General features: G+C 47.7%; 1 protein-coding gene across 1 annotated transcript in view; it reads right to left on the bottom strand.

The window, feature by feature from the left end:
- Positions 1 to 12,277, bottom strand: part of NCSTN (nicastrin) — a 47,703-nt gene that overhangs the window by 25,049 nt on the left and 10,377 nt on the right. Inside the window, 4 exon segments of the mRNA XM_032233991.1 lie at positions 1,755 to 1,907; positions 5,353 to 5,459; positions 7,249 to 7,399; positions 10,169 to 10,314. Of these exon segments, the coding sequence (XP_032089882.1) occupies positions 1,755 to 1,907; positions 5,353 to 5,459; positions 7,249 to 7,399; positions 10,169 to 10,314 (557 nt within the window).

Raw genomic sequence — 12,277 nt, 5'->3', positions numbered from 1 at the left:
GGTAGGTGGATTTCAACTCCCAGGCTAATATTGCTAGCTTCAATTCAATTGTGTAGAATGTGAAGGCTCTGTGTGTGTGTGTGTGTATTTTTAAAAGTATTTTTCTTATGCATGATGTACGTTGAAGATGGCATTTAATTTCATTGTACGAGGTGCAATGACAATAAACAAACTTAAACTTCTGGGCAAGATTAATTTGTTTAATTTGCATATATTTTAATCTTGCATTTTATATTTTAAAGCTTATGTCATATAGTATGCTTTATTTTGTGATGCTTCCGGCACAAATTAACAAATTCCCCATGCTGCCTGGGGAATTCTGGGAGTTGAAGTCCATCCCTTTTCAAATTGTCCAGGTTGAGAAACACTGATTTAAACCATCTCCCCGCCCCCCAAAACCCCACCAGCGTTTCCTATTTAACTGCTCCGGAACCTTCTCACCCACCCCTGGCTTTTCTCCGGTGGAGCTGGGATTAGCAGCACCTGCCTCTCTCTCTCTCTTTCTCTCTCTCGCTGTTTCATTCATTTCCCGGGGGAAATTTCGCCCTTGCCGAGCGTGATATTTCCTAGATGAGAACGACAAAGCCCCCCACAAAGAAAATCTTATTTCCCAAGTCAGCTTTTCTCTGCTTGCAAACACCACGGAAATTGGTTCTCAACGAGACGTGCTTCGGTGGAGGGGGCCGATGGTCGCTCAGCGAGATTTCAGAAAAGCGAGACTTTCCCAGTCCAGCTACAGGTTCCAGGGACTGAATCATTTTTATCTGCTGTGGGTGTTTTTTTACGATCAATGGCATAAATGTTTTAATGAGAAGAGCAGCAAAAATGATTAGTGGGCTGGAGGCTAAAACAGACAATGAACGGTTGTAGAACTGGGCCTGGCTAGTCTAGGGAAGAGAAGGACCAGGGGAGACAGGAGAGTATCTTCCAATAGTTGAGGGGCTGCCCCAGAGAGGAGTTAGGGGGTCAGGCTGTTCTCCAAAGCCCCTGAAGGTCCAGAGAAGGAAGAATGGGTGGAAGGAGAGATTCAACCTGGAAATAAGAAGGAATTTCCTGACAGGGAGAACCATCAACCCGTGGAACAGGAGTTGCCTTCAGAAAGTATGGGAGCTTCATCACTGGAGGCTTTCAAGAAGAGACTGGAATGCCCTCTGCCAGAAATGATGGAGGGTCTCCTGCCTGGGCAGGGGGTTGGACTAGATGACCCACAAGGTCCCTTCCAACTCTGTTAATCTGTTAATGTCTAGTCTGGTGAAAAGGAGGACTAGAGGGGATGCGAGAGCCTTCTTCCAATACCTCAGGGCTTGCCACAAAGAAGAGGGGGTGGTGGTGGTCAAGCTATTCTCCAAAGCACCTAAAAGCAGAAGAAGAAGCTGGAACAAATGGAAACTGACCAAGGAGAGATTCAACCTGGAATTAAGGAGGAATTTCCTGACATAACAATTAGCCAGTGGAACAGAAGTTGTGTAATGCTCCAACACTGGATATTTTGAAAAAGATTGGACAGCCATTTGTCTAAAATGGTACAGGTTCTCCTGCTTGAGCAGGGGGTTGGACTAGAAGACCTCCAAGGTCCCTTCACACTCTGTTCCTCTGATTAATTTTGTAAGCGGCCCACCAGAGTTGTCGGATACGAGAGATAGGCAGCAAATAAATGTTATAAACGAACGAACAAACCAGCCAATAAATCAGAGACCTATTCCAAACCGCAGAGATCAGGGAAAAAAGAGGAGAGGAAAAAAAAATGAACTTACCCCCTGGAAGAAGGCAAACATGATGTTCTTGGGCAGGGACTGAACCTCGGGGATTTTATGGACGGCTTCAGCTGCAGCCAGGAGGGTGACGAAAGAAGCCACTGCGCTCTCCGCCCCGGGGGCCACGTTCCAGAAAAAAGAGTGGCTGTCGATCTGCCAGAAAGAAGAGCAAAGAAATCAGTCCGGAACAGTTCCGGAGGCTTTGCCAGCCTTTCTCTCCCCCAAAGTCAGCTTGACAGTTTCCGTGCCTGGTCCAAAGCTCCGTGCCCAGATGGCAGCCGCTGAGTCCCAAATCCATTTCCCAATTCGTTTGCTAAGAGTCGGTGGTCAAAATCCACTCAGCAGGTTGTGAATTTTGGACCCGCTTTGCAAAGGGGGGGAGGAAGCGATTATTGTTGCAATAGAGATGTGGGTGTTCACTTGGGGGGGGGGGGGGAGATAACACGTGCCTTTTATTTTGTCATCCTTTAAACTCACTTTTTTTAAAAAATGTGTTGGGTCCAGTTTGTTTTATCTTTGCCATTCCCCCCCCCCCCCACTTTGGGTTTTTGTATTTTAATTTTCTAAATCAAATTAAAATTAAAGATTTATCCGGCATGTCGAAACGAGCTCATGTAGGGTTTTTTTTTTTTTAGAAAGGGCAGCTGGTGTCCGAAGAGAGTGACCTCTGCACTAAGGCTTCAATTGAGTCCTCCAAGGGCCACGGCCCGGAGGGAGCTGACCCTCCATCAAGCTAAACCTAGAGGGGGGGTTTGAATGCTCCCCCCCACCCCCAGCTGTGCCTTTTGGAGCTCCTCCTTTTTGTACATATGGGGGGGGGAATGGAGTCTAAAATGTATGGGTTCAAAAGTTTTATTTCTTTTAAAACAAACATTTCATCATCCCTCAATCAGTAAGACATCGGAGTACAATTTTTTGTGTGTCAAAATAATTCTAGTTTACCACCAAATTCTTGTCTAGCCTAATGTATACCCCACCCTCCCTCCACCCTCCCCCCCAACCCCCCTCCTCCCCCCCCCGACTTCCCAGAACCCATACACGGTATGGATTTCTAAGAAACACAGTCTAAAATCTATTGAGAAAAAAAGAAATAAAGAAATTAATGACATCTCTACATTGATCTTAGCTTCTTCTTGCTGAGCTAACTTTAAACAATTTAAATCATTTCTGATCTTAAGCATAGGCTAACTGGAATTTCTTGGTCCCGTATTTATTTTGTGTATAGTCAATCCATTTTTTCCAGTCTCGTTTATATCTCTCATTTGAGTGATCTTTAAGATATGCCGATATTTTAGCCATCTCGGCTAAGTTTGTAACTTTCAATGTCCATTCTTGAATTGTAGGCAAGTCTTCCTTCTCAGTCTAAAATGTATGAATTAAGGCTGCTGTTTCGGGCGTGTCTACTTGAATGAAAAGGGGGGGGGGAAACGTGACAGCAGCCTGCCAGTATTTGAGGGGCTGCCACAGAAAAGAGGGGGAGCTTCTCCAAAGCACCAGAAGGCAGGAGAGGAAGCAACGGGTGGAAACTAACCAAGGAGAGAAGCAACGTGGAACTAAGGAGGAATTGCCTGATAGTGAGAGAATAATTAACCAGTGGAACAACTTGCCACCAGAAGTTGTGGGGGCTCCAACGCTAAGAAGACTGGAGATACATTTGTCCAGGATGAAGTGAGGTCCCCTGTGCCAGACATGCGCGTTGGGGGAGTTTTTCGTACTCCTGACACCCTGGTTGACTTAAGGGGTTGGGCTAGAAGACCTCCAAGGTCCCTTTCAATTCTCTTCCTCTGTTGCTTGCTTTCCCAACTTAAAACACTGCCCTACTCCAAGTTGCGTCGCTCCCAGCATTAAAAAAAAAATACAGGCAGTCCCCAACATTCGACCACAATTGAGCCTAAAATTTCCGTTGTTTGGTGATTGAGACATTCGTTAAGTTTTGCCCGTTTTTACAATTCGTCTCTTGCCACCGTTGTTAAGTGAATCACTGCGGTTAAGACAGTAACATGGGTCGTTAAGTGAATCTGGCTTTCCCCGTTGACTCTGCTGGTCAGGTGGTTGCAAAAGGGGGTCATGTGACCCGGGGACTCTGCAACTGTCACCAACATGAGCCTGTTGCCAAGGGTCCGAATTAGAACTAACCCTAATTAATCCATGAGCCTCGAGCCAAGTTTCAAAAGAAACCAGGTCATTTAATAGGAGCCCCATTTTGGCAATACCCCGTTGCAGTCAGAGCTTAGCCTCATTTGGATTATGCCTGTTCCTTCCCTCCCCTCAGTCTGTGTCATCAATCACATTCCCCAATGAGGTGCACCCCTCCTAAGCCGGCTGCCGTAATCTGAGATCCGATTCTAGCCGAAGCTATGCGTGGAATGCGCTCCCTCCCCCCTTCTCTCACTATGGCAACTTTATGAGTTGACCCATGTGACCGTGGGGATGCTGGAATGGTGGAAGAGGGAAAAGCAGCCAGAAGCCCCCTTTTTCAGTGCCCGTTGTAACTTCAAAAGGTCACTAAACAAAACTGTTGTAAGTTGAGGACGGCCTGCATTCTGTTTATAATTTGTCATTTGAGGCCAGCTGTTTCCTTGAGGAACTGGGACTCCCACTGCCAGAATTCCCAAATAATGCTTTTAAATTGAGGCCCTTGTTTCCACGTCCTTTTTTAGAATCTGCCCTTCAAAGCAGTTCCAAGTGGAATAAAACACACCTTCCAAGTTATATTAAAAGAGGAAAAGGAAAGAGTGCAATTGCTTCCCACAAGAATTCCCAAATTCTGTCAGAAGGTGGGCTTAACCAGGTCTTTGCTCCCCAGCGCAGAAAAGAGGGGGCTTCCTGCATTCTCTCTGCCCAGCCCACCTCACAGGGTTGTTGTTGAAGGGAAAATAGGAGGAGGAAGGAGTATTAGATGTATTCGCTTGTTGTGGTGCTTCGGACAGTGCGGAGGCTGGGGAGGAACCTGGGCCAGTCCTGGAGGCCGGGGAAGGCTCTGATGAGGGCTCTGCATCGGGGGGGGGGGGGGCAGAGAAGGGGCCAGGGCCGCCCGACAGTTATCAGCTGCCTTTGGAGTCAGACACCAGCGGGTCAGACGAACAGCTGGAGCCTGTTCCCAGAGTGCGTACGCGCAGAGCCGCAGGAGAAGGCAGCATCTAAGGAACAAGGATCGACTCGGGAGTAAAGGCACAGGTGGACGGTGAATGGCCCCTCCCAGAGGGAATAAAAGAGGAGCGAAAGGGGAGGGGAGTTTGCAGGAGATAATTAGTTCGCTTAATTGGTCCGTGACTCTCAAAGGCTCCTTGCCAAGTACAGCTTGGAGTTTTGCAGATATCGGCCTGGCAGCTCTCCAAGCCAGCTAAGGTCGGTGACTGTAAATCCACCTTTGAAAGACTTTGCTGGATGTGAGGAATGAGAAGACTTCACAGTAACTTCATAAAGAGGGGTTTTGTCAGGACAAAGAGTTTTCTTTGTGGTTTGAGGGAGCCTAGGTTAGAATGCTGCTGCCTTGTATTGTTCATAAAAAATAAATAAAAGAGTGGGATATAAATAATAAGTAAACGAAAGAAGAAAAGGACGCTGGATGTCCCCCAGCCCAGCCCACCACACCTACTCGAGAGGAAGCGATGATGACGCTTTTTGGGTCCAGCTTCTCCGAATCGTTCACCGGCCGCACCGTGCTCCAGACGTTGTAATCGGTGAGAGGATCACAGACCACCTCTGAAGAGGAGAGGAGAGAATTCTTTGTGACTGGACACACGAGGCATTTGCCTCTGCTGCGTAAGAAACGCATTCATCAAGAATCACGAGATGCAGCGCTTGGTGATAGTCATAGGATACTAAATCAGCAATCAAAACCATGCTAGGAAACCAAATAAAACAATCTAGAGCAGTGTTTCTCAACCTTGGCCACTTGAAGATGTCCGGACTTCAACTCCTTGGAAAGCTCTTTTAACAGACTGATGAGAATTAGATTGATCAAGCGCTGTGCTAGCAGAAACAAAGTCTTAAGTGCTGCAGATTGTCAGCGATTTTCTTCTCCAGCATATGGATAAATACACCTGGAAACATCTACCTACCTACCCACTGTCTCTCTCTCTCCCTATCTACTGTATTTCTCTCCCTATTTCTCTCTCTATCCCTCTACCTACCTACCTACTCTCTCTCTCTCTCTCCCTATCTACTGTATTTCTTTCCCTCTCTCTCTATTTCTCTCTCTATTCCTCTACCTACTCTCTCTCCCTATCTACTGTATTTCTCTCTCTATTTCTGTCTCTATTCCTCCACCTACTCTCTCTCTCTCCCTATCTACTGTATTTCTTTCCCTCTCTCTCTATTTCTCTCTCTATTCCTCTACCTACTCTCTCTCTCCCTATCTACTGTATTTCTTTCCCTCTCTCTCTATTCCTCTCTCTATTCCTCTACCTACTCTCTCTCTCTCCCTATCTACTGTATTTCTTTCCCTCTATTTCTCTCTCTATTCCTCTACCTACTCTCTCTCTCTCTCCCTATCTACTGTAATTCTCTATCTTTCTATTTCTCTCTCTCCCTCTACCTACCTACCTACACTCTCTCCCTATCTATCTACCAACCTGTTGTATTTACCTCTCTCTCTCTCTCTTTCTATCCCTTTATCTACCTACCTACTTACCTAACTATTCTCTCTCCTTACCTACCTACTGTATTTCTCTCTCTTTCTCTCCCTCTCTATCCCTCTATCTACCTACCTACTTTTTTTTAAAAATTGCCTCTTCAAAACCTTGGTGCGTCTTATACTCCATAAAATACGGCAATAGATTTAAATAAATTACAATGGGATTGTTATTACCATGTTCCCCCCAAAATAAGACAGGGTCTTATTTTCTTTTGACCCCCCCCCCCGAAATAAGACCTTGGCCTTATTTTCAGGGAGGTCTTATTATTTTTGAGGTGCAGGGGGTGACGAGTGTGGCTACGGTGGTGTTACAATATTTACGGGGAGGGCTTATTTCAGCGCATGGGCTCAAAAGCTCGATTGGGCTTATTATCCAGGGAGATCTTATTTTGGGGGAAACAAAGTAGAGACTTAAGGTACTGGAAATTAAGTGGAAGATTAAATTATGAGTAAGATTGTACATTTGAATGTTGGCACAAAATATGTACACCCAGACGACACACTAATGCAGTGTTTCTCAACCTTGGCGGCTTGAAGTCCTGTGGACTTCAACTCCCAGAATCCCCCAGCCAGCTGGCTGGGGGATTCTAGGAGTTGAAGTCCACAGGACTTCAAGTCGCCAAGGTTGAGAAACACTGCACAAAAATGGATTGTTTCTATAAAAATAAATATATATATATTAAAGTGTTCAATTGGAAGATTGCTAAAGTCTCTTGGTGCCTGAGCTTCCCCCCGCTGTAGAGAGTTCAGTGCAGGGGTGCGAGGGCCGCCCTTGGTGCCAGGAAGGCTGGGCATCCTTGCCTTGAGTTCTGGGCCAGGACTGGCTGCCCCAACCCCCACCCTCCCGGGGCTCACCTGGGTTGAGGCTGAAAGTGCTCTGAATGAGGCTGCGTCGCATGCAAGTGACGGTGCTGGTGACGGCGTGCATGTGGGAGGAGAGCTGCATGGCGCAGAGCGGGTATTCTGGCCCGGAGCCGTTCTGAGGCGCGTTGTAATTCCGGTAGCACTAAGAAGCAAGCAGGGAAGAGTTGTAGAAAAAGGCAGCTAAATATCAGTCCACGGTTTATGACCCACAGTTGAGCCTAACGTTGCTAAGCGAGACCGTGGTTGAGCATGGCCCTATTCCGCAGCCTCCCTTGCCTCAGTCGTTAAGTGAATCTCTGCTGCGGTTAAGTTAGCAACACGGTTGTTAAAGTGAATCTGGCTCCCCCCATTGACTTTACTTGCCAGAAGGTTGCAAAAGGGGATCATGTAACTCCACCGTCATAAACATGAGTCGGCAGACAAGCTTCTGAATTGGGATCCTGTGACCGCGGGGGATACTGCAATGGTTGTTAAGTGTGAAAAATGGCCGTAAGTCACTTCTTTCAGTGCTGTTGTTAACAATAGCAATAGCCCTTAGACTTATATCCCACTTCACAGCCCTCTCTGAGCCGTTTACAGAGTCAGCCTCTTGCCCCCAACAATCCGGATCCCCATTTGACCCACCTCGGAAGGACGGAAGGCTGAGTCAACCTTTAGGAAGAAGGATGGAAGGAAGGAAGATAGCAATAGCCCCTAGACTTATATCCTGCTTCACAGTGCTTTTACAGCCCTCTCTAAGCCGTTTACAGAGTCAGCCTCTTGCCCCCAACAATCCGGATCCCCATTTGACCCACCTCGGAAGGACGGAAGGCTGAGTCAACCTTTAGGAAGAAGGAAGGAAGGAAGGAAGATAGCAATAGCCCCTAGACTTATATCCTGCTTCGCAGTGCTTTTACAGCCCTCTCTAAGCGGTTTACAGAGTCAGCCTCTTGCCCCCAACAATCTGGGTCCTCGTTTTACCCACCTCAGAAGGAGGGAAGGCTGAGTCAATCTTGAGCCAGTGAGAATCGAACTGCTTGGCAGTCTGCAAAATTAGCCTGCAGTAGTGCATTTTAACCATTGTGCACCATGGATGGGTGGGTGGGTGGGTGGATGGATGGATGGATGGATGGAAGGAAGGAAAGGAATAGCAATAGCTCTCAGACTTCTATCCCGCTTCGCTTTTACAGCCCTCTCTAAGCAGTTTACAAAGTCAGCTTCTTGCCCCCAACAATCCCCATTTGACCCACCTCGGAAGGACGGAAGGCTGAGTCGACCTTTAGGAAGAAGGAAGGAAGGAAGGAAGATAGCAATAGCCCCTAGACTTATATCCTGCTTCGCAGTGCTTTTACAGCCCTCTCTAAGCGGTTTACAGAGTCAGCCTCTTGCCCCCAACAATCTGGGTCCTCGTTTTACCCACCTCGGAAGGAGGGAAGGCTGAGTCAATCTTGAGCCAGTGAGAATCGAACTGCTTGGCAGTCTGCAAAATTAGCCTGCAGTAGTGCATTTTAACCATTGTGCACCATGGATGGATGGACAGACGGAAGGAAGGAAGGAAGGAAGGAATAGCAATAGCACTCAGACTTCTATCCCGCTTCGCTTTTACAGCCCTCTCTAAGCAGTTTACAAAGTCAGCTTCTTGCCCCCAACAATCTGGGTCCACATTTGACCCACTTCAGAACTGCTGGCAGTGGACAGTGTCACTCTGAAATACTGCATTCTCACCACTGTGCTATCATCTTCCTTCCTTCCTTCCTTCCTTCCTTCCTTCCTTCCTTCCTTCCTTCCTTCCTTCCTACCTACCTACCTACCTACCTACCTACCTACCTACCTACCTACCTACCTACCTACCTACCTAGCACTTAAGACTTACGGTGCTTTTTACAGCCCTCTCTAAGGGGTTTTACAGAGTCAGCCTCTTTCCCCCAACAATCTGGGTCATTTTACCCACCTCGGAAGGGTGGAAGGCTGAGTCAACCTTGAAATGGTCAGGATTGAACTGCTGGCAGTGGGCAGAGTCACTCTGAAATACTGCATTCTCACCACTGTGCTATCATGGTCCTTCCTTCCTTCCTTCCTACCTACCTACCTACCTACCTAGCACTTAAGACTTACGGTGCTTTTTACAGCCCTCTCTAAGTGGTTTACTGAGTCAGCCTCTTGCCCCCAACAATGTGGGTCCTCATTTGACCCACCTCGGAAGGACGGAAGGCTGAGTCAACCCTGAAATGGTCAGGATTGAACTGCTGACAGTAGGCAGAGTCACTCTGAAATATTGCATTCTCACCACTGTGCTATCATGGTCCTTCCTTCCTTGCTACCTACCTACCTACCTAGCACTTAAGACTTACAGTGCTTTTTACAGCCCTCTCTAAGTGGTTTACTGAGTCAGCCTCTTGCCCCCAACAATGTGGGTCCTCATTTGACCCACCTCGGAAGGACGGAAGGCTGAGTCAACCCTGAAATGGTCAGGATTGAACTGCTGACAGTAGGCAGAGTCACTCTGAAATATTGCATTCTCACCACTGTGCTATCATGGTCCTTCCTTCCTTGCTACCTACCTACCTACCTAGCACTTAAGACTTACAGTGCTTTTTACAGCCCTCTCTAAGTGGTTTACTGAGTCAGCCTCTTGCCCCCAACAATCTGGGTCCTCATTTGACCCACCTCGGAAGGACGGAAGGCTGAGTCAACCTGGTGAGATTCAATCTGCCAAATTGCAGGCAGCTGGCAGGCAGCAGAAGTAGCCTGCAGTACCGCACTCTGACCACTGCGCCACCGCGGCCCATTGTAACTTCAAACAGTCCCTAAACAAACGTTAAGTTGAGGACGACCTAATGGTAACTCTGATACTTTCATTGCGTGCTTTAAAATATTCCCCCGTCCCTCCTGCCGCAGGGAAGGGTGGCAGAGCTTCAGTGAAATCCATTACCTGCTTGATAACCTCGGTTTCGTTGCCATCCTGAAGGAGGAAGATGGGGAAGCCAAAGTCCAGGTAGGAGAGGCTGTTCCCCAGGCTGTTCCACTTGGTGACGCTGCAGTGGGCGAACTCTGGGCCGTAGCTGCTATTGTAGACCCCTGGAGGAAGGAGAGGAGAGGCAGAGGAGGGGTTAATCCACGGAGGCCTCTTCCAGGACAAGGAGGGACAAAACCCCTGCTCTTTGGCTGATCTTTGCTTTCTTCTGCTATGATTTTGTGTCTTTTTATATAATATTTTTATTATTATTGGTTTTAATATTAATAACATAACTTTGTATAACAGGGAGGGGGAGGGCAAGGGGAAGGAAGGGGAAGAAAGAAAAGGAAGGAGAAAGGGACAGGGAGAAAGGAAGGGAAGGAAGAAAGGAAGTGTCAGGGAGGTGATGGATGGAAGGGAAAGAAAAAGGAAGGAGAAAGACGGAGAAAGGAAGGAAGGGACAGGGAGGGAGGAAAGGGAAAAAAACAGGGAAGGAGGGAGGAAAGGGGGAGGGAGGGAAGGAAGGGAGAGGAAGAGAAAAAGAAGGGAGGGAGGAGAGATAGCGAGAAAGGAAGGAGAAAGAGGGAGGGGAGGAAGGGGGAAAACAGAAAGAGGGAGAGGAGAAAGGAAGGGAAAGAAATAGGAAGGAGAAAGACAGAGAAAGGAAGGAAAATAGGGAAGGGACAGAAAGAGAAAAAGAAGGGAGGGAGGAGAGATAGGGAGAAAGGAAAGAGGAGAGGAAGGAGAAAGAGGGAGCGGAGGAAGGAGAGAAAAAGGAAGGAAAAGAGGGAAGGGAAGGAGGAAAGGGAGAGGGAGAGAAAGAAAGGGGAGGGAGAGGGGAGAGATAGGGAGAAAGGAAAGGGAGGAGAAAGAGGGAGGGGAGGAGGAAGGAAAAGAGAGAAAGGAGGGGAGGAAGGAAATATTGTCAACCATCCTCGGTCTTCTATAGCTGGAATTCCTTCCTCCAAGGGAACGTAAGGGAATAGGGTGGCTCTGTCTCAACATGTGACCCCAACATCATGTGCCTTAAACAATGGCGCTGTTTGTGTCCGTATCCTGGGGCCCTTTCACAGCAGAGGGAAAACAAGGCTCTCTTGGTGGGGTTCTGTCTCTTTTTTGCAGGCTCCCAGCCAACGAGGCTTCCTCCTCACACATCCCTAAGCATCACCCGGGATCCTAACTCTCCCCATTGCCCTCCTCCTCCTCCTCCTCCTCCCTGCAGGCGACTAACAGCCTCTCAAGGTTGCACATTTTCCAAAAAGGAATTCCCCCAGCATTTCTGAAGGGCTCGATTCCTCTCAGCAGCAAGACTTTTTCAGCCCAAATCTCTGCAAAACGATGATGGAAAGTGAGGGACCTTTCTGGCTTTTTCAGCTTCGGAACATAAAACACCAATGAAAATAATAGGAAAGTGGAGAGAGAAACGTGTGGGGTAAAAGGGGAGAAGTAAAGCACTGACTTCCAAGTTTTTTCAGTGCAGTAAAATACAGAATAGAATTACGGGCTCCACTTGCGACTTTCCCAGCTTAAAGAGGACCGGCCATTAACCCAGTGTTTCTCAACCTTGGCCACTTGAAGATGTCCGGACTTCAACTCCCAGAATTCCCCAGCCAGCATTCGCTGGCTGGGGAATTGTGGGAGTTGAAGTCCGGACATCTTCAAGTGGCCAAGGTTGAGAAACACTGCATTAACCAACAAACAGCAAAACCCAAAGACAAAATTCCATTCTTCCCCCCCCATGTGGAGCCCAAAGTCCAGGAACCAGTTCCCAGGTGGAAACGAAGCTGGACGGGTGCCTCTAAATCAGGGGTGTCCAACGTTGGCCATTTTAAGACCCGTGGACTTCAATTCCCAGAATTCCTCAGCCAGCCATGATGGCTGGGGACTTCTGGGAGTTGAAGTTCACGAACGCTGGCCCTGACAAAATGAAATCCAACGTAGAGAAAAGTCAAGTCTTGACACTTCGGCATGAAAAACCAAAAGTGGAGGAGGAAGGAAGAAGGGAGAGCAGGGAGGGAGGGAGAAAAGGAAGGGAAAACTAAAGCAACCCAAACTGTATATTATAACCTATGAAATGAAATAATA

Source organism: Thamnophis elegans, chromosome 17 (assembly GCF_009769535.1).
Source record: "Thamnophis elegans isolate rThaEle1 chromosome 17, rThaEle1.pri, whole genome shotgun sequence".
NCBI classification, from domain to species: Eukaryota; Metazoa; Chordata; class Lepidosauria; order Squamata; family Colubridae; genus Thamnophis; species Thamnophis elegans.
Note: the sequence above shows the minus strand (reverse complement) of the source record. Positions and strands in the feature narration are given on the sequence as shown.